This window comes from Cygnus atratus, chromosome 1, assembly GCF_013377495.2.
Source record: "Cygnus atratus isolate AKBS03 ecotype Queensland, Australia chromosome 1, CAtr_DNAZoo_HiC_assembly, whole genome shotgun sequence".
Taxonomy (NCBI): domain Eukaryota; kingdom Metazoa; phylum Chordata; class Aves; order Anseriformes; family Anatidae; genus Cygnus; species Cygnus atratus.
Window position 1 is genome coordinate 65,996,749 of NC_066362.1, and position 21,172 is coordinate 66,017,920.

A 21,172-nucleotide genomic window follows, 5' to 3' on the forward strand; every position below is an offset into this window, starting at 1 on the left:
AGTGTCTCAACTATGCTTATGCTTCAGTGTATTAGGGATTTCACTCACTTCTGGTGCTATCACAAACCACATCATAGGAGCAGCAAAACATAGCTGGGGGTGGATAGCTTTTTTTGCTTCACCTTATTTTGGGCACATATTTTTATCATTATCATTCAGCTGTTTGACTGAAGCAGGGAGTACTTCTAGGTGCAGGTAGCATCTCATTCTCTCTTGAATAGTACTGTAGCTCTGAGTTTTTGTTACCTGCCTAACACCGAGAAAGGAAGGTGTGAGGAAACTAGTATCTGTACAGCCATAACAGACCTGTGACTACACCCCCTTTGGCCAGGAAATTAGCATCCCCTAGACACAGCTCACATCACATAGGAAAAGTTTACAGTACTTAGTTTTACAATCACAGTCACTCACAGCACCAAGATTGTCCAGACAAAAAGAAGTTACACAAGAGATGGCCACTGGCCAAAATTCACACAACTGCCCACTCAAGGGCTCAGGTTAAAAATAAAGCACTGGTGGGAAAGTTAAGCCCAGTCTCTGCCGGCTCTTTGTTTGGCAGCGGGAGAGCAGCAAGCCAGCTCTCCTAGTTGCAGCTCTGAGCAGGACAGCGCCGTCGCCCCATCTTGTCCAGCCCCCAGGGCTGGCGGAAGAGCCCCACGGCAGCCATGGTTGTGCCCGCAGGAGCTGGGAGTTGGCAAGGCTGTAAACAGGTTGTGGTGGTGGTCCTGCTCTGGGGAAGGGGGTGGGATTGGGGCTCTGTCCCGCTGAAGCTGGAGCCCTGGAAGAGGGTGGGTATGGGCACAGAGCTCCAGGCAGGGCCTGCGGGCCTGCTGTGGGCCCTGTACAGGAGCTGGTTGTGCTCGTGGTCCCCTTGCCATCAGGACAGCTTGAAAAAAAGGCCCTGGACAGAAAGCTGTGCCATATTTCCAATGCATGCAGCCTTGCCCGGATAACAAAATAAAAGCCTGTGAGGGACAAAGTCCTTCCTCCAAGCGTGGCCTCTGTGCTCCTGCTTCCACGCAGGATTTCAGGAGCTGCATGAGCCAGGCGGAAGAGCAGGCCTTAACCCGCACCAAACATCCATGGAGCTTAAAACCAAAGATAACTCTGTTTCTACAAGACGTTGCCTATGATTAACTGTTGTCCCCCCCAAGGCCATGCACATGGAGGACAGGATGCTGGTACGGGGGCTTTCGCCAAGGCTCATGAGCCCCTCAGAGACTCCTGTAGTGCTTTGCTCTCCATGCTGCGAGGTGCATCGAGCGCAGGGCCACCCTGAGCAGCACCCGGCCCCTGGTTTGAGAGAGGGGCAGCCTGCAGGCTCAGCATGCACTCAAACAGACGTGGAAAGAGGGGGCGGAGGAAATCTTTCCAGCCTTCCCGGCCTACATCAAATGAACCCCTACACTCTGCATAAAAGAAAACCGACACTGATCCTGTAAACATGCATATTCACAGAGAAATGAGAGCCCCAGCGAGTGGGTGCTGCTGTCTGAAATAAGCAGTAGGCTGCAGTAAAACCCTGTTCTCACCAGAAGTAAATGTCTCGGGGGTAGTGAAATGGGGTGTGAGCCCCAGACCTGGTCCACAGCGTGTGAAGTCAACATAAGACGTGACAGGTTGGAGCACAGAGGTAGACTTTTCAGCTAGGAGGAAGGGTCTCCTAGGCTTGAAACGAGCAGGTTGCTTCCAGAGGCTCCCCGGCTGCTGCTTCTCCCCAACCCCCTCAGGCTCTGCATTGAAGCAGAGGTGGCGGTGCTGGGAGACCTGCTGGAACCAGGGAGCGCTTTCTTTGCCCTGCGTGCACCCCAAAGGCGTGTGGCTGTCGTTTGGGCCCCACTCGCATCCCATCGCCACAGTCAGCAGGATTTCCCAAACGAGGGGGAAAATATTCAACGGCCCCTGCCATTGAGGGGAGGAAAGGGAAACTGGACCCCGATGGTCATGCAGCAACCCGGTGTCTTGGCGGGGGAAAGGGTGGGCTCCTCCGAGCATCGCGGAGGGGCAGGAGGCCTGGAAGAAGCCTCGTGGTGAGGAGCGGATTGTCGGCGGTGGTGGGGTCTCAGCCCTGGGCGGTGACCGCCAAGGCGTTGACATACCCGTGGGGACCCACGTCGGCGTCCGAGAGCCCGTGGGCCAGCGGGGCGGCGGCGGCGGGGGGCATGGCGGGGGCTCCGTACTTGGCGGGCGTTGGGGCGGCGGCAGGCCGCAGGAGGCAGCAGGTCTCCAGCGCCTCGAGGCCGCGGCAGGCGAGGAAGAAGAGGTTCTTGAGCATGAAGAGGGAGAGCGGCTGCTGGTAGCGCAGGAGCAGGAGGCAGCGCAGGGCCAGCAGCGGGGCGTCCAGCAGCCCGGCGGGCAGCAGCAGGTGCAGGGCGAGGCGGGCGGCTCCGGGCGGCCGGGCGGCGCTGAGCTCGTAGAGCCACAGCACCGGCGAGGCCAGGCAGAGGAAATAGACGGCGACGAGGAGGTAGCGCAGCGGGGCGGGCAGCGGCGCCGGGCGGCCGGGCTGCAGCACCAGCTCGAGCAGGGAGAAGCTGTCGAGGAGGTCGAGGCAGGTGGCGAGGAAGGCGGCGGCGGCGCGGTGCTGCGGCGGCGGCTGCGGGGGCAGCAGCAGCTGCCCGGAGCCCTCGGTGCCGATGGCCCGCAGCAGGCAGTAGAGCAGCGGGGCGGAGAGCGCCAGGGTGATGCGGAAGCCGGTGGTGCCCAGCGGCAGGCGCAGCTCGATCAGCTCCAGGATGGAGGTGCCCAGGATCAGCGCCGCCTTGGGCGTGAAGGCGATGGAGTAGATGAGCCAGGCCAGGTGCGCGTAGGCGAAGTCTCCGCCGCGGGGGGGGCCCCCGGCCCCGCGCCCCCCGGCCCCGCGGCCGCCGGGGGGGCCGTGCAGCAGCAGCGGGTGCGGCGGCGGCGGCCCGGGGGGGGGCGGCGGCGGGGGCCGCTCCCGGCGGCGCGCCCGGCTGTTGCGGCAGAAGAAGATGCCCCAGCCGGCCGCCAGCACCAGGTCGGTGGCGATCCAGCTGCACCAGTACAGGTCGGTGACGGCGATCAGGTAGAGGTCCAGTAGCGCGCCCTGCCCCAGCAGCAGCACCAGGGACAGCGCCTGGAAGCCCCAGCGCCGCCCGCCCGCCGCCCCGCCGGGCCCCAGCAGCGCCCCCGCCGCCGCCCCGCCGCCCGCCGCCCCGCCGCCCGCCGCCGCCGCCCCGTACAGCTCCGCCGCCGTCATGCCGCGGCCCGGGCTGCCGCTGCTGCTGCTGCTGCCGCTGCTGCTGCCGCTGCTGCCGCTGCTGCTGCTGCTGCTGCTGGGGAGCGGCGAGGCGGCGGCGGGCGGCGGGGCGGCGGGCGGCGGCACCAGGGGCTTGCTGATGCTGATGCTGTCCTCCTCCTCCTCCTCCTCTTCCTCCTCCTCCTCCTCCTCCTCCTCGCCGGGGCTGCTGCGGGGGCTGCGGGGGCGGCGGGCCCGCGCCGAGCCCGAGCTCGACCCCGAGTCCCGCCGGCTGCCGCCGCTGCTGGAGCCCCCCGGGAAGAGGGGCTGCCGGTCGGCGGCGTGCGGCGGCGGCGGCGGCGGCGGCGGCTGGAAGGAGCCCGAGGAGGAGGAGACCGAGCGCTGGTTGGAGGCAGCGCGGTGCATGGTCCGAGCCGGCCCCCGAGCCGGCGCGCCGGGACCGACGGACGAGCCGCGGCCCCCGGCCCGCCCCCGGCCCGCCCCCGGCACCGGCACCGGCACCGGCACCGGCGGCGGCGCGGAGAGCCCGGGAGGCGGCGGGGGAGGCCGGGGGCGGCGCCGAGCCGCAACCGCAGCGGCAGCGGCAGCCGGAGCGGGCGTCTCCGCTGGCGGCGGGGGTGGGCTGGGGCTGGGGCTGGGGGGGGCGAGGGGTGGGCGGCTGTGCGCCGGGGGGGCCAGGAGGGGAGGGGAGGAGAGGGGAGGGGGAAGGCTTCCCCTCTCCGCCTGATCTCGGAGTGCCTGCCCCAAGACCCCCGCCAGCGGAGCCCCCTGGGAGGGCCACACGCCACAGCCCCCGGCCCCCCCAAAAATTGGAGGTGCTCCAGTGGCGCTGGCCTCCCTCCGTGCCTCTAAGACGAGGCCTGGCACGCACAGCCTGCAGCAGGGCACGGAGCTGAGGCTCCTCGTCCGTGGTGCTGGGTGCTGGGTGCTCGCTTTCAGTCTGCCGTGAGTAATTGAGCTTCAAAGTAAGTGGCTTTTACCGCACGGATTTCTTGAGTTCAGCCAAGCCAAGTACTGAGGGCTCTGCCCAGCTTGCCTTGATGGGGCAGTTGCTTCAAATTGATGTGAATAGCCCTCAAGTTCCTACTTTACTGAAAGCACCTCTCGGGGCCTTTACTGAACCACTAGCAGTGTCCTCGAAATGAGCTAGGGTCTGCCACAGCACCAGTACTGATGGCTTGGCACACCACGTCCCAATGTGGCCTGGTGCTCAGCATCATTAGCCCCTCACTCCTCCCCATGCCATCACCTGTCAGCCCTGTGAAGCTTCCTGAATAAGCTGTACCCACAAACGTCGTATTAACTATGATTTCTGATAAAGAGCCAAAGTGGCTTGACTTTTGCAGGTGAATGCTAATCAAAGTGTGGGGCCGAGCAAGACCCCAGTGCTTAGTACTGGGAAAGGGCAGCCAGGACAGAAGTTACAGCCATCTAATACACTTCGGTGCAGGCTCCCTGAGGAGATCTGTCCTAGTAAATACCAGTGGGTGCTCTTGATGACAAATTAAAACCAGTTGGGGCTTCCAGGAGTATTGATGCTGGAAAAAAAAATGAGCAAGGGAAGGGGAGAATTTGGGGTGGGTTGACAGGAAGATTTCTTTACACAGACAATAATCAAGAGAAAAAGGAGGGGAAGAAGAAGAATCACAGCAGAAGTATTACGTTCAATGGAGACTGGAGCAAAGGGGCACAGATAAATTTGTTTTCTAAAAGCATGGTCAAGACAGCAGAAAAAGAAAACCAGCTAAGATAACTGTAGGCCATGCAGCTTTAGTCTAGTTCCTTGGCAGCACAGTACAGAGGTGGTACAATCTCTAAACTGGGCCAGCAACCCTCAGGTGTTCCCATGGTCTCCCACACTTTGCTGTCCTGCTTTAAAGTCCATGCTACCGCACCTCTGCTGCCCTTACCTGCATGGCTGGGTCACCTGTTTTCACCTGTTTTCTGCTGTGCTCACACTGTGTTTTCAGTGCTCAGGTACACTTGCCAGGATTCATCGTTGCACCTGTGCTACTTGTGTCCATTGCATTCCTCTAACTCACCTTGTCACAGTGCATAGTGTGAGATGAGACCAAGCGTGCATGCACACGGGTGCTATTTACGAGCCCTTTCTCTCTAATTCCACATTTCTATAGGCAAGTAAAAAATACTCATTTAAGAAGGTCAGTAACTGTAGCATATCATGTGAAATAGGAGTGTTCAAAGTAGCAGTCCAGCCTGGAGTGTGTGAGTAGGACGTTTTGTGTGTAGGATGGTGCCAGGATGGAGGACGTGGGGCCTGATCCCAGCACAGGACAAGCACGACACCCGTGCTGCTGCTCACAGAGGGCCTGGGTGCAGCAGGAGGCACCCCTGGCCTTGTAACTGTCACAAGTGTCACTGGCATTCACAGTGAGCCCAAAGAGGGCTGTCACCATTCGTTTTCCAGCAGGCGATGAACCGCGTGGCCCTCTGAGCCTGAGGGCTCTCAGAGCAGGCCCCAGACAGCTCTGGGCATCACCACACGTATCTAGGCCAGGCAGCCGGTGGCCCCAGCAGGAAAACCGCTCACTTTTAAGTGGCAGAAATAATGCAGTGCTGCTTTCAGCTGAGCAGCTTATTCTGAGGGCTTTCAACATGCAAGAAGACAGCGAGCAGAGAGACGCCTCTCCTTCCCTTGCCAGATACGCTCCCACCATGTTTGCACTCCGGCCCTTCAAGGTGTGTGACTTTGGAGCTGAAAGCGTCACGTCTGGGCTCCAACACCAGGCACTGACTGTTTCACCTGCAAGGCTTTCTCTCTTTGAGAGACTTGCCTGCCAAAGAAGAAAATGATGTCCAAATGATTTCTCTGACTGCAATTTTTGTACAAGTGGACAAACAGCTTGCTTAGGGCTCTGTGGCTATCCTGCTATATACAGAGCATGAGTCCTGAGACCATGGGCAAAGGGGAGGTTTGCTGTCTGCGCTGCTGTTCCTGGCTCAGGTAGGGACCAGTGCTGCTCCTCTGTGAGCAGTACCTGGAGCTCCCTCGCTGCGGCCATGGCTCACAGTTTGATTTGGCTCGGCCTCAGCAAGGCCATGAGGGCTTGGCAATGTCGCCAGCTGTGCCTCATCATTTTGGTTTACACACTAGGTTCAGTGGCAGCGTAAGGGTGTGTGATCAAAGGCGGAGGGTGAAGTCACGTTCTTACGTACTGAATCCTGGGCTTTATCTAAGGTGGGTACATTCACCTGGTCCTTCTCAGGGTAAGCCAACATTTGAGTCACTGGCATGATTAATGTGACAGGGACTGGTCAGTCCTGAAGATTAGTGTATCAGTCTTGCTTTTAACACACTTCCTATTCCACCGCAAGAAAGATTTTCAACCTCTGTGACAGGACATGGAATGAAAATTGAGCATCCCGGAGTGGGGCAGCGGGGTGCTAAGTGGACCCACCTGGCTGAGCACCTGCAAGGTGGAGGGACCTGCACCGTGTCCTCCCTGTGAGCTTGGGCCTGCTGGGCCTGGGGCTGTGTGAGCAGGGCAAGGGGAGCCTTTGGAAACAGATCTTGGGAGACTGAGGGATCCCTGATGGACTGGATAAGGCCCCGGCATTGAAGGTAGGCAAGTGGGAAGGGGGCCCTGCAGTGAGCAGGGATGGGGGGTGCTGGCAAGGAGGGTGGGAGTTCAAGGGCTTCCTAGGGCTGAGTATGGCTTCAGCAGGGCAAACAAAACCCAAACAAAGAGAATTAAAAACAACAATAACAAAAAAAGAGCTTATTTGTGTGGAAAGAAGCAGAAATTGTGCCTGTACCTTAAAAGGGGAGTGAAGAGAGAAATGTCTTCTACGTGAGAAAGCACTGAAGAGTTTTTGTAGCACACTGTAGGCTGAGATATGACAAGCTGATGCTTCCCGTGTGATCCAGTTACTTAATGCAATGTGCAGCCCTTGGAAGTGTTAGTGCTTAACCATTACTGTTAAAACATTAAAAAGCTAAACTATAAATAGCTTCTACTCTTCAGCAGCTCCAAAGCTATGTTTCTGGCTTCTTTATACATTTAAGTAAATACATAGAGGGTGTGTGTGTGTGTATGTATACATTTAAAGGCAAGCAGCAGACAACAGTTTTGTGAAATAGTTGTAGTGAGTATCTAAAATGCTCCTGGTTCTAGTTTATACTACCAGCAGAAATGAGTAGTGTGCCCTCAAAAATACCCCTGCTGGGGGAAAGACAAAAACTTCTTGAGGGCAGAACTCAAGAGTAAACAAACTAATGACTCAATTGCTTGGTAGGAAAAAAAAAAGGAGTGGGGGGACAAATATATGCCTGAAAGAAAGACTAGAAGCTAAAACCCTAATTATACCCTGCAGTAAGCTGTCAGAAACTGGCAGCAGTGGGAGGGAGGGAAAGAGGCAAAGCTGATTTCAGTGAGTTTGAGCATAATCTGCTGTAACCGTGGTTAAAACGCCTTTTGTGTGGGAAAGGAAGGTTCTGGGATTCTCCAACACAGGCTTTGTACTGCACTGACTTAGTCTATTCAGATGTTCAGGGTTGAAGTTACAGTGAGTGTAGAGCAGTTTCACCTGGCCAGCACCAAAATTCAAAGATTCCTCAGCTTCTCCACCTCCAAACACTGAGTCTTTGTAACTAAACTGCTGATCCAGAATTATGATTTGAGGAATACAGATACTCTTCAAAAAGGGATAAAGGTGTAACTATCTGTTACTGGTAATTACATTTCAGTTCAAAGAGCTTTTGATACCAGCATAAAATGTGGAGACCTTTTCTTTTCATGCTTATTGTAGTGGGTTAGGGGTGTGAAGAGAATTTGAGGGTTGTTCTCAGTATTTTGTGCTTAATAGGTCTTAGCATACAGTGTGTATTGGAACTAGCCTTGAGGAGAAAGTGAAATATCTTAGTAGTTGAACTGGTTTATTACAGTGAATCACTGAAAAAGGCATTACTTGATGGAGGCAGCTTGGTTCTGAGAGGGTGTGTAGCTGTCTTGCTGGTGTGGGGTTTTAAAGTGTTGCAGACCGGATCCATAAACGTCTTTACGTTGTTTGTGTGGCTGCATGATTTGTCCATGTGGACTTGCATTTTTATAAATGAAGTTAGATTCAGTGGACAAAGGGTGTGGGCATGCCCCTGAAAGGCCAAGGTCTATGAGGAGGTAATTGCTTAGTCTGTGTTCACAGCCCACCAAAATCTACAGACTAAGCATTTCTCAGGGCTTACTCTAGTAGGTGTTTCCCACAGCATCCACCTGGGAGGCAACTCCAACTTGAACAGTGCACTCAGTCCTTCCTGTTTGAGTTGTTCCTTCTTCAGTGTTTCCTAATGCCAATGTTTAACTGTGCTCTTTATGTTGGTTAAGGGTGTCTGTGGGACCCTAGCTGGCAGCTAAGCTGTCTCCTTCAAGAAGGGACACCTTTGCTCTGATCTGCTCCTGTGTTTTAACAACAGTACAGTGATTAATAGCATGCATTTGAGAGGTTTGGATTTCGATCTCTAAACCTTGGTCTGCCCTACATTTGGTGAATGCTCCAGCTACTAGAGTACTGGATAAAATGAGGGGATTGGTCCATGTTTTTTATTATTATTTATTTATTTGAAGTCCAAGCCATAGGTCGTTTCTCCAGGATGTGGACTACTACTCTATTCCTTCCCTGCTGAGAACAGGAATTCTTGTCCTCTCCCTCCACAACTGCTTTTACTGCAAGGAACCGATTGTTCCTTTCAACATCAAGTTCTCAGGGCTGTGAGTCGTGCGTGCATGTTTTGTGGTCTAATGTGCCTCCTGCGAGCAGTGAGCTTTGTAGATAAAAAACCTTCTGGTGGAAAAGCTCACAAGTGAACTATTGCACATCTGTAGTTTCTAGACCATTAAAGCTGATAGTTTTCACCTAGGAGGATCTTTTGTTTTCCATCTGCTGAAGTCAGTGGAACCTTTAGGCTCTAACGTGACTTTCTCTCAGTATCTGTCTCAACTTCACTCACTTTCTTCAAAAGGTACCAGAGCAGAGCTCTTGTCAAACAGGGTGGGTTTCTTAGGTGATCACAAAGGGTTTAACACACAGTGCCAAGGAAGCTTCTAAGGGCAAGGATGGCTTTAATATGCCCTCAGGCTTTTTCTTCATCTGCAATAGCAGACAAAGTTGGTGGTATCTAGCTTGTTGCTTCCCCACCCAGTAGAAGTTATCATTACAAACAACTGGTTAGGTCAGGTCACAGCTAAGTGCCTAGTGTGAAAGCACCTCATACAGGTGGCATACCAAAATCGACTGCGGAGAGTCAATCAGGCCATCACGCGACGTGGCATGTCCTTTCCCCCCTCCTCCCTACAGAGCAGGAATGGTCAAAGTCTCGCTCATCTCATCTGAGTATGGCAGACGTACAGTTTACAGGGAATTACAGATCAGTCCTATCAAAAGCATTGCTGGAGGGGTATCTTTCAGGGTGGTTCCCTCAAGACAATCTGATATTGCCTTGATGAACGGAACAAAAGACAGTTTGGTGCTGATAATCTTCTAGGGCAAAGGTATGAAAGAAGCCAGGACAACACTCATGAAATGCACACACCACATGCTAAAATTTATTTCAAAGAAAACCTCTTTTATTATTTTTATATGTGCTAGTTAAAAGAAGCAGCTCTGGAACTGGGTTAAACTTAATTTGAAAGGTAAAACAATCACAGCTTGTGATTTCTCTGTACCATACATAATCACCCTGCTACAGTGCACATGACATAATCTGAACCATTATCCATTTATGGGGAGTAAGGGGAGGGAAGGGCAGAAAGACACACCAGGATTAAGATTAGAAGGAAGGGTACAGTAGTGTTATATGATTCCCTGAATGCCAGGCTAATAGTTGCATGTGCCCTGTCGAATAAAGGAATTGTCTTCTTTGTCCACCATGTTATTACATGATGTAAAAGCTCTCTGCTTCAGATCCAAAATGAAGTCTGTTCCTCCCTGCTATTCTCAGTTGTCTCCTCTTACCACATATCCCCTCTAAGCTTGACTAAAAGCGATCCATCTGTGGAAGATGGAGTTGTTAGGATCAGGACTTCACCCTGTTCATTGCATAGGGTAGTGCACCATATAAACATTAAGGAATCAGGAGAACAAGTGAAGTCCCCTCTCCTTCTTGGTCCAAAAATCTGCACCGAAGTATGCTTACTCTGAACCAGAGAAATAACAGCTGCTGAAACGCCACATCTGTGCAATACATGAGAAAAACGAAAGGATATGTTCCAGCCAAACTTGAAGCTAATTCCAGGAAACTGCATTTCCAAGGAAAAAGGATTTCACTGAATTCTAGCACTAGCATGTCCTGTAGATGAACTGCAGATAAGCTAGGAGCCTGCACAGCGCCCTACCCCAACACTGATGGAACAGAGATCTGGCAAGCACTTTCCTCAATAGAAGTAACCAAGTCGGTATCAGCGGCAGGAGAACCCAGATTTCCTACTCCATCCACTGTGCCTATACAATTCCTGGGAAATGACTTTGACAAAGTGCAGTTTCAAGGGGTGAGCAGGGGAAGAAGGGCAAGGTCTCTTGCTCAGACCACGGGTAGCCTATCTAATTAGTGCACAGACCAACAAGCAGAGCCTTTGATACAACCTTGCTTGGTAAGAATTGGAGAAAGGCTACAAGATTTTTCTAGATTTCTTCTCTTCCCCTCTGCCCGATTTCAACTTGCAAGTGAAATATTGCTTGAATTCCCTACCAGTGAATTTCCTCCTACGCGTTTTAAAGACTCCCAGAGCACTGCTTCAACACTAACATAGTTAAAAAAAAAAATAAAAATCTGGAGCTAATCCAAAGCAGATTCACATCAGTCAGATCTCCATCGCTACTCTTCTGAAGATGGAGGTGCCTTCTCACTCTCTGTGCAAATGCAAACCTGTTCCCTTGTTGCACAGGGCCCTACCTCCTTCCTCCTGATACCTACTCCACTTCCAGCTAAGTGCCACACATGTTGAAAGGAGACTACAAACTGCCTGTGATTTCTCAAAATCCCTCTGTGTGTTCCTTCCACAAGCTATCACTGGCATCAGCAGCCACCAGTGTACAAGATTCCATTTGGGACAGCAATTTCGGTAGCACTACACCCCTCAGGGAACGTTGGTTCAGCAGCACCTGGTCTTAATGAATAGTAAGAGAGCTCTACCAAAGGCCACTGCGCACACAGATGGACAGACCCCAGTATTTCTGCAGAGGAGTACCTAACAATTGGAGGGCATGGCCAGGAGCTATCACCAGCAATCAGCTCTCTGAGGTCTACCTAATTATGGCCTAAAAGACGGTTCCCAACTAATCCTATGAAAGTTATCACCCAAATTTGCAAATATTGCAAGGAAAAGGAGCATTCTTCTTCCTGCACTGGATATCACCTGTGAAAAGTGCAGCTGAGGGACGCAACAGTTAGTTTATGAATAAATGGGACTTGGGCCTCCAGTATTACACAGTGGGTCCACAGCACATTTGTGACTCTGGAGATGCTCTGAAATCTAAAAGATGTCCCTAAGTTATATGCCAAGTCCCTCCCTGTATTTATACTTCTGGGAACTGTAGATAAGCCTTTGTTTTGTGCAAGATGATGAAATTATTTTTTCCTCTCCAGTGAAAGGCAAAGGATTCAAATCTAAATTTGTGTTTCACACACTACAGCTGCTCTTAGAAGCAGCCAAATGATTCTTGTCCTGGTAAGACAAAGGAGAAGAATCCCAGCTAGTGAAGAGGCTCTTTTCTGTTATGATTTCACAAGAGGTAAATTCACCCCAAGAGGTATTTTTCTGCTCCTATTCAGAACATAAAGCCTGGAGAAATAAGCCATGTAAAAGGGCCTCTCTGCCTGGGTCGCTGAGTGCACCCAGTCCCCTTCAGACACAGAGCCTGCCATAACTTAAGAAAAGAGCCTGCTCTGCAGTGTGACCTTCCTAGGAAGACACATCAGTATCAAGAGGATAGAAAGCTGCTGAAGCAGATGGATGCTGAGATATTAAGATCTACACAGTTCTTCTGCACAGAACATTTTGCTTGTACCATGTGCTTGGAGCTGCCTGGCTAAGAAGGAAGAAGGGAAGTGAGGGCAGAGCAGGCCTATTTCTGATCTGTGCGTGGTGTGAGCTGGATATAACTAGGAACACTGACTCATTTGTGCTGGCTCCAAAGGCTTTCTACTGCATATGCAAAACTGACATGTTTCTAAAATCATGATGCTCCTCTGGAATTAAGACGCTCCTTGCTAATCCAATTTTTCACATGGATTTCCCGAGCAGTACTTGCTTAACGTCTTTGCATTGTCTAAAGAAACACAGGGCCTGATCTTCCTCTGGATAGCCTGAGCTAGGAAAACAGAGGCAGTAGAAGGGGCATGCCATTAAGGATATGGAAATGTTCTTCAGCAGGGAAGTCCCAGTTCATGTTAGGGGGACTCTACCTGCATGCTACAGGAAAAGGAGGGAATAGGGATCAGACCACATGGGGTATTCCAGAGTTGCAAACCACATGAGGGAAGAAAGGAAAAAAGAAAGTGAGGGACAGATAAATTTGTACTATCAGAGATGAAGAACGGGGATTTTGAGTTCAGGTACTGTCCTGGCTTGATGATCTCCTATCTCAATCCTTGCATGCAGAGAAGGAACACGGCTGGGCTGTGACTTGTGCTGGTTGGCCCTTGCTCTCAGGGGCCCCTCTTTGGAAGCTGTCAGCTGGAGCAGGGGGATGTCCCTTGCACCAGCTGGGGACAGGGTGGGCACCACAACACCCTCTTTCTTCAACACTGAGTACTGGGCAAGGACACCTCTGGAAACTCAGACTCTGCAGTGGTTTCCTCCGCTCTTGAGAACAGGCTAATGGCTCCCTAGGCAGGATGCAACACAGCAGAAGTGTTCACAAGTGCCAAAGAGGGGGTGGGAATAACATGACTTCCCACGTGGCCCTGCAGCAAGCTGCTCTGGCTACTGCTGCTTCAAGGGGCCCAGCCCCTCCATAGCTGCTGGAGGACTGCAAAATGGGACTTTGTTTCAGAACGACAGTGATACAGCGGCAAATCCCCAAGCAAGAATTTGTTAAAGTCCACAGGCACTTATTCTTTATAGAGAGAATGCTAAGACTTAAAGCCTTCCCTTGGCAGAGTGCCACAACACAACTTCTGGCTGGACAAATGGCACATGGTATGAATGGCACATTGACTGATGGTGGCTCCCTGCACAGGGAAGAGCTTCATCCCCAAATAGATTGCAAGGAAGAGCGTGGGCTTGCCTGAGCCTCACAGACAAAGTGGGGGAAAAGAAAGAACTCTCATAGCTGAACAAAACTGGGATTGCTGGGGCAAGAGTCCTCCTTGTATCCTGTTTCCATTATGGCTCAATTTGTGATTACAGCAATTTAAGTTCACAGTTAAAAGCCTGCTGGCAAGATTGCAGAAGAGTATCAATAAAAGTGAGGGGCTTTTAGTGCTGAAATGGAGAGTTCTCTTTCATGTTGGCTAGGTTAAAAGATCGCCCCAGGTCTCTCCCCATTCCTCCCCTCTCCACTATATATAATTCCTGACAGTAGACCTTTAGGCACACCTGTCTCAACCCTAGCTCCAGTTCTCCTTCTTGAAAGCAAGCTGCACAGCTTCATTCACATCCTGCACAATGTATGATGCCTCCACCAGGCTGGGGTCGAAGCCGAAGTCCCGATGGCCGTGGAACACAGTCTCTGTGTTGCGCTCCTCTGGCTTACTGGGAACTTCTGCGTTGTGGCGGTAGACCCCAGTGCAGACCAGAATTGACTTGCAGCTCTCCACTGCAAGGCAGTCCTCGGTTTGGGGACTGGCTGCCTGTGGGCTCCTCTTCAGCCCAGCCTGGACCTGGTTCCGTTGAGCTGACTTGAGGTAGTTGTTGTAGAGGTTTGCCCCATAGACATCAGACATAGGGTTGTCCCTGGGTAAGGTCACAGCATGAAACAGAAATGAGAAACCAACCCACACAACGATTTCTGGCTCTGGCAGTCTGGGAGTAAGGCAGCACTGAGGGAGGAAGGGGTACGAGATATTTGCTAACACCAGGAGAGCCACCTAGACTAGCCACCTAGAGAGCCACCTAGGCAGTCCACTTACTGGTGTGTCCCATTCGGCTGTGGTAAAGGCCACGTGCTTCATAAATATCTTCTTTCAAAGGGAAAAGGTCATGTCCAAAGCAATTTTAGCCATTACTGTCATGTATTCCCTACAATCCCAAGTGTTTGGCCTAACTGGGCTAATGGTACTACACTTGGGTCTTTTACCTTGTTCTTTAAACGAGTCATGCTACGTGCACACTGCACCCCCAGTAACAGCTTTGCTAGGCTGACAGTGCCCTTCAAATTAGAAGTGTAGGGTGCAAAAAGATAACATCCCCTGTTCTGAGATGTGAGGCTGCACACTTAACCACGGGGATTTCGGTATTTGTTTTAGATATCTCCGTTAAATAAAACCACTTAAATCAGTACGCAACTCCCTAAGCAAACCAGAAAGTAAATCAGTCTCTTACCCAATTGCATAGAGGCGTCGGATGGGAGAGTTCCAGCCCTGCTTTTTGGCTTGCTCGTTTATCAGGTATTCGGCATAGCAGTAGGTGACTGTGCTGGGTTTGCCAATCAAGGCCTCGTACTTCAGCTCCCGGCCTGTCACCTTCTTGTAGATGTTCTCCAAGCAGAGAAGGAAAGTGCCATGGCCAAACCTGTTCCAGAAAGGTCATCAGTGTCCCCAGTCACACCACTTGCATGGCAAACACTCCTCAGAGAGGAGGACAATCCATCTGCTGTAACCAGGATACTGCAGCGTTTGGACGTGGCATCTGCCCACAGACTCCTACACATGCAGTGATCTGGTTCTTGCTTCTTTAAAGTTTGTCTTAGTTTCTCATGCAATTTTTGTGTTTCTGCTGCTAATTATGTCACACAGTCAGACTAACGCTAAAAAAAATACTGTGTCAAAAAAGGCCGTCTGCAGGAGAGCTGTACGAACCACCCTAAAATTTTTAAATGTGCTTTTTACCTGGGCATCTTGGCCTCAGCCATCCACAGGAGATCCATGTTGCAGGCAAGGACAGGCAGGTGGGGGTATGGTATTTCTTCCAGCTCTGCCCCAGGGCTCCCATTGCTCAAGAGTACGTCAATAATAAGTTGCAGGCTTGTCTCCCACCTCACTGGCTCACCAAACAGAATCACCCCTGGAAGATGTCAAGAGATGCTTGGAAACTCAGTGTCCATGTACACGACCTGCTACCAAAAGCTACCCACTACAATCCCTCTGCTGGAATGTCCTGGCTCATACAGCTACCATCAAAACGCAGCTGATGCCAAAGTGCTAGTCTGCATGGCACTGGATCACATTCACCACTGCTTCCAGATGTTGAAGCACAGTACACATAAAAGCTGGCTTTACTCTTACTGGCTTGTGCTTCATGTTGCATGAGGGCTGCCTGGCTGCCACCTGGCTGTACCCTCTGAATAAGCTGCCCGCAGATACCGACAAGCTGACAGCACGTCATTAGCTCCCATCCCAGCTGGCTTGCCTTACTGTTATTTCTGCTTGCTGTTCATATGTAAACAAAGGCCACTGCTTACCTTCTATAGTGGGGAAGCCAGTGGTTGGAGGAGGCTGCCAAAAAAAAAAGGAGTAGGTTAGTAATGCAAAGTCTAATGCAGTCTCCAAAACAAAACTAAAAATGCTTCCTCTGAAACTGCCAAGGCAGTCCCATAAAGGGTCAGGACAAGGCCACCTTGAATCCCAAGAAAGATTTCCCCCACATTCCCATCCCAGATTGGATTTCGCAGATCTTGCGTTCCTGTCTCTCAGACCTGGAGGTGTCAACCAAGCCATTTTACCAGTCACTGCAAGGAATAGTAGTGAAACATAGGCATGGCATTAGTAAGCAAGGGGGAAACAGACTGTCCTTCCAGCAGGAGACAACACAGGGAACAGCAGAGAGATGCTGGCTGCACAGCACCAATCCCAGGCTCTCGCTAAAGGTCACGAGCAGCCGAAGTCTGCTCTGCGACTTTGCAGCTTCTCCACCTCATGTTGTATCCTTTAAGAAACACCACACCAGACCACTTGTTCCACCGATGTGTCGAGAAATTACCAACTCCTTTGGCCTCCGGCTCTGATCCACCATGTCCAATAAGGGATATGCCTTCCTCAGTGCCTCTATGGTGACCACATGCTTGAACCCCAGGCTATTTCCGTTCATCAAGGAATCACATGAGTTCTGTTTTTTGTTTGTTTGGTTATGTTTTGTTATTTATTTTTTTTAAGTTACTAGCAAAGGCATCTATAGGATTAAGAAATGCTAGTCCTAGTAGCAGAGCAGTTACATAAACCCGGTAATGCATAACTTCAGGGCTTTCAATCAAACTGTAGGTTATGCTTCAACCTAAAGGTGGCCTTAAGGTTTACCAAAAAAAAAAAAAGCACAGACTGGAGTGATTTACTTTGTAATCAGGAACACCTGCAAGTAGGAAGAGCACAGAGGTGGCTCCAAGACAGAATGGATGTGCTTCAGGAAACCTTTAAGGCCAGCGCTCTAGTACTGAGGCACTGCAGGTCAGGCTTCTTGGCTAGAAGCAGAATCAGTGAAGCTCTGGTCAGCTTAGCTGGTGAAAAGACAATGGTGCGTGCTGGTAAAAAGACACAAGGGAAGGCTAAGTTGCATTCGCTTGCAGAACACCTTTCCATTAGCTCATCCTGCTTGTCTTGGGGAAGCACAGCAAAGCCAAAGTTCTGTACCAAATGCAGGCAGAGGTTAAGCACAAGGTGTGACTGCACACGTGTACAAAAGGGGAGGGTCTGTTCTGTGTGTTCCCTGTTCCAGTTCATTTTGTTCTCTGTGGGACCTGTTAAGCTAACTCAAAGAAGCCATTAAAGCCCTCAGTTAGAGAGACAGAACCATGATCCAAATCCACCCCTTCAGAGAAGCTAAGCAAGCAGGAGCAGGTTAGGATTAGGTTCTCCTTCCAGAGCTAACCCTGGCGTCGAAGGTGATATGCCTTCAAAGGCCCAGGGAACAGGGCTGTGCAAATGAGGGGAAGCTGCCCAAAGCACTTCAGTGATGAAGCTGACGGGCTGAAATGGTGAGTAGGTGCATGGACCAAGATGCTGTAGATATTGCAGGCAGTTCTTACCTCCCTGCAGGTATGAGCTATGTCAGACCCTTACCTTGGGAAGGCAGTATGCGTGTGGGATTGTCTTTTAAACCATGTTTGTACCGCGATGCTCTGGCTCTAGTGATACTTGAGATGCTTCAACTGCTTTTAAATTGCTGGGGAAAACCTTTGTTGTGGAAGTGCTGGGATTGATCTATAATGCATGTTGCCAGAATTGGAAGGAGCGTAACTTTATCTCAAGAGTGAGAGAGACCCAAAGGCTGTGAGCCCCCGATGACATCTTGCTAGCAAGAAGAGTAACACAGCTCACAGGAGAGGCAATCAGCATGAGAAGTGAAACGCTGACCAAGGAAAGTCAAGAAGGGCCTGAGATGGAGATCGACAGTAAGTGCCTACATGTGAGCCTCTCCACACGGGTGCCTCCCAATAAGACAAGAGTGGAGGCCTTTCTGTCTCCTTGCACCTCCACAAGCTGACCAAGCAGATGTTATGTGTAGGGGCAGAGCTGGAATGGCAGCATGTAGCGGGGAAGCAGCAGCAAGAAGCGGGACAAGCACAGCAAAGGATACTTGTGGGCGTTCTCCTCCACGGGCCCCTGCCCGGCCACCAGCATGCACTTCTGGTGGAACTGGCTGAAGAGCCGCAGCGGGCTGTGGGACAGGATCACCTGCTCCGGAGACACCTGCGGGGAGAGGAGAGGAGAGGCAAGGAGAGGCTGCCGGGGGGCACACAGGGCCGACGTCCCCAGCCCCGAGGTTCTCCCGGGCGCCCCTCACCTGCAGCCCCAGCGCCTGGGACAGCTCTCGGGCCTTGGCCGCCCGCAGGCAGTTGCCGGCGTTGGTCAGGAAGACGACGGGCACCCGCAGCCCCCCGCCGGCGCCCGCCAGCCTCCGGAAGGCCTCCCGGGCGGCGGGCACCACCTGGCTGCCCCGCACCAGCACGCCGTCGATGTCGAAGAGGAAGCCGAAGGCCGGCGGCTGCAAGGCGAGCGGAGGAGCGTGCGGTCAGCGCCAAGCCGCCATTTGCCGACCCCGGCCGCCACCCAAGCCCCAGCGGCCGCCCCGAGCCCTCCGCGGGCCCCGGGAAGGACGCCGCCGGACAGCCCGGCCCCCGCCGCCTCCTCCGCCGCCGCCGCCGCTCACCCGGCCCCCGGCGCTGCACCCCCGGCCGGGCGGCCCCGGTGGCCCCGCACCGCGCAGCGCCCCGCGCCCGGCCCGCAGGCAGCCGCGCAGCGCCATGCCGCCCCGCCTGACCGCCCGCCCGCCCGCCTGCCTGCCTCCGGCACGGCACGGCACGGCTCGGCTCGGCTCGGCTCGGCACGGCGGCGGGGCACGCCGGGGCTCGTAGTTCCCGGACTACAGCTCCCGGCGGGCGCGGGGCCGGCGGGGCGGGGCGGCGGCGGACGCGGCCCCGCAGTGCGGGAGGGGTCCGGGGTTGGGTGTGATACGGGGATGTGCGGGGGAGCCAGAGGTGCAGCCTGCGCCAGCTGTGGGAGAGGTGTGCAAAGTCACAAGGGCAGGAGGACAGCTAGAGGCTTAGACCCCTCCACATCAGTTATACCGAGTCTCACGGTGGTTTGTCTAACCCCTTCCCAAACGCTCCGGTGGTGGGAGGCTCTTGGTTTTGTTGCTGAGCCTATTCCAGCGCTGTGTGGTCTGGTCTTGTGGGTTACAAAGGTTTCACTCCACCTGAGTTCAGTCAGAGGTTGCTGCCACTTACCCTGTCTGCAGTGCACATGCAAAGGAGGAGCTCCATGACCATTTTTTACACCTATGAGAACTGCTGCCCTGCCTTCACTCAGTCTTTTCTATAGAAACCCAAGTCTTATGGTCTTTTGCCTACAGATCATAAAATCTTCTAAAGCCCTGATCATTTTCCTTGCTTTCCGATGATGTGTCCCAGTGGCTCCCTCTTTCTTCCAGCGTGGGACAGAAATCTCAATGCTGAATTCTGCTGAGGCCTTTTCAAACCTGAGAAAAGCAAAAGGTTCACTCCGTGCCCGTGGAGATGAAACAATGATTGCTTGCTTTCTGGATAGGTGTAAGATCTCCCAACTCTTGCAGTGCGGCAGGTTTAACACATACAACTTTAAGCATCAATTATACAAAGACTGGAATTGTGTTCATTTCCATCACCACAAATATCACTGTTAGTTTTTGACCCGCTTTAGCACCCAGAGCCCTTTCTGCAGCACTGTTAAAGCACTGGCAATACAGGGTTATGCATTTGTACAGATGGTTATACCTCCTTAAGTGCCTTTGCCTTAACTGAATTACCTACTGTTTATTTCACCTCGTTTCCACAACCTGCCAGCACCGCTTTAGTTTCCTACAAGCGTTTGCAGCTCCTCCTTGCCCTGGCAAAACTTATGCCGGCCCGGAGACATTACGGAAAGTACTCTGCTCCAGCAGCCTCTCAGCAGGCCCTGCAGCACCGGGTTTAAATCCGCTTGCAGCAGCACAACTGCGTGTAAATGCCCCCATCGCCCGCAGAGGCCGGCAGGGGTCCCCCGCTGCTCCACGGGCCCGCTGCTGTCCGGCTGGCAGAGGGCTCTCGGCACGGGGGGAGCAGGGGGACCTCGCTGGAGGGAGGGCTTGTTCTGCTTTAAAGGGAAAAAAGGGGTGGGGGAGGATAGCGGGGAACCGGAGTGAACTTTTGGAGATCCAGTGCATGGGAGAGTTGGTTTCCCACACCCTGGCTGGGGGTGAGCTGCTGCCCCTGCTGCTGCTGTTTGGTTTGTGGGCTCTGTTTTCTTCCTGTGAATCAGCAGAAAATGTCGCTGGGGCTGCCTGCCCTCCTGGAGCACTGGGGCTGGGGTCAGTGGGGGGATTTTGCACCCACCCGGCCTCTGAGCTCCCCGCATGGGGTGACTCATGCGGCGGAGGCCAGGCGGGTGAAGAGGTGCCCCCAAAGAGCACATGTGCCCCAGCTCCCAGGGGGCTGGCAGAGATGCCGTATTTATTTTTACGAGGAAGGCCGTCCAACAGGCTCAAGTGTTTATTTTTAAACCACCGCGGAGGGAGTTTGCCAGCGGTCAGGCACAGGCTGAGCCTGGCACACGCGGCAGGAGCTGAGGGCGGCCAAGCACTGCACCCCGCAGCGCCTGCCTTGGCTGCTGAGCCCAGCACTACCAGCACCAGCAGGCAGCCTTTAGCCAACTCGTCCCTGTGCTAAACACCCAGCCATGTCATTTTCCTTCAAGAAAGGAAAATTTCATCGGCAACGCTACTAGGTTTTGCATGTTATACGTGCGCCTTTTGATTTCTTCTACATCGCATCTGGAAACAGCTGCATCCCCTAACACCCCCAGTGCCCCAGGGACGGCCTGTCTGCCCTTCTCACACCAGTCCACAGGAGACTCTCTTTTCCTCTCTCTACCCCGACCTCAGAGTTTCCCCCACCCCCTTTCAGAGCTGGCTTTAAAGACAAGCAAAACAGCCAGTTGCCAGCAGCCTTCTCCTGTGGGTTCCTGTGTAAACTTTGCAGCTCTGTTTTCCCTGGACTCTTAGCCTTGTCATCACCAACCCCCTCCCACCCACCCCCCTTCTTGACCTTCTAACATCCCCCTCGAAAGCAGCCCTACCTTCAGTCTCTTTTCTTACTGCAGAGGCTCTGGTGGCCTGAGCCAACCCTCCCCCCAGTTTATCTCTTTTCTTTCCCTGCTACAGCCTGCTCGTGGAATGATGGACAACCTAAAGGTTGAGAAAATACAGTAAAATGCCTTTCTTATCCTGTAATGACCAAGGGGGAGGACACAGCCTGATAAAAATGACAAGCCAGAAGAATTGCGAGCCAGACCCTTCACCTGCCTCTTCCTCAGCAGACAGAAAATGCTTG

The 21,172-nt window shown here is 52.9% G+C and overlaps 2 protein-coding genes across 2 annotated transcripts; both read right to left on the minus strand.

Moving 5' to 3' along the window:
* Window positions 1-2,062: 2,062 nt before the first annotated feature.
* On the minus strand, window positions 2,063-3,625 carry TMEM121B (transmembrane protein 121B). Its single transcript, XM_050709903.1, has 2 exons — window positions 3,461-3,625; window positions 2,063-3,106 (listed from the first exon to the last, which is right to left on the minus strand). Exons 1-2 carry the CDS (start codon window positions 3,623-3,625, stop codon window positions 2,063-2,065), a joined length of 1,209 nt encoding a protein of 402 aa, XP_050565860.1.
* A 6,133-nt stretch (window positions 3,626-9,758) lies between these two features.
* On the minus strand, window positions 9,759-18,573 carry HDHD5 (haloacid dehalogenase like hydrolase domain containing 5). Its single transcript, XM_050709935.1, has 8 exons — window positions 18,478-18,573; window positions 18,112-18,312; window positions 17,905-18,017; window positions 16,315-16,408; window positions 15,797-15,830; window positions 15,225-15,399; window positions 14,719-14,907; window positions 9,759-14,130 (listed from the first exon to the last, which is right to left on the minus strand). Exons 1-8 carry the CDS (start codon window positions 18,571-18,573, stop codon window positions 13,785-13,787), a joined length of 1,248 nt encoding a protein of 415 aa, XP_050565892.1. The 3' UTR covers window positions 9,759-13,784.
* Window positions 18,574-21,172: the final 2,599 nt, after the last annotated feature.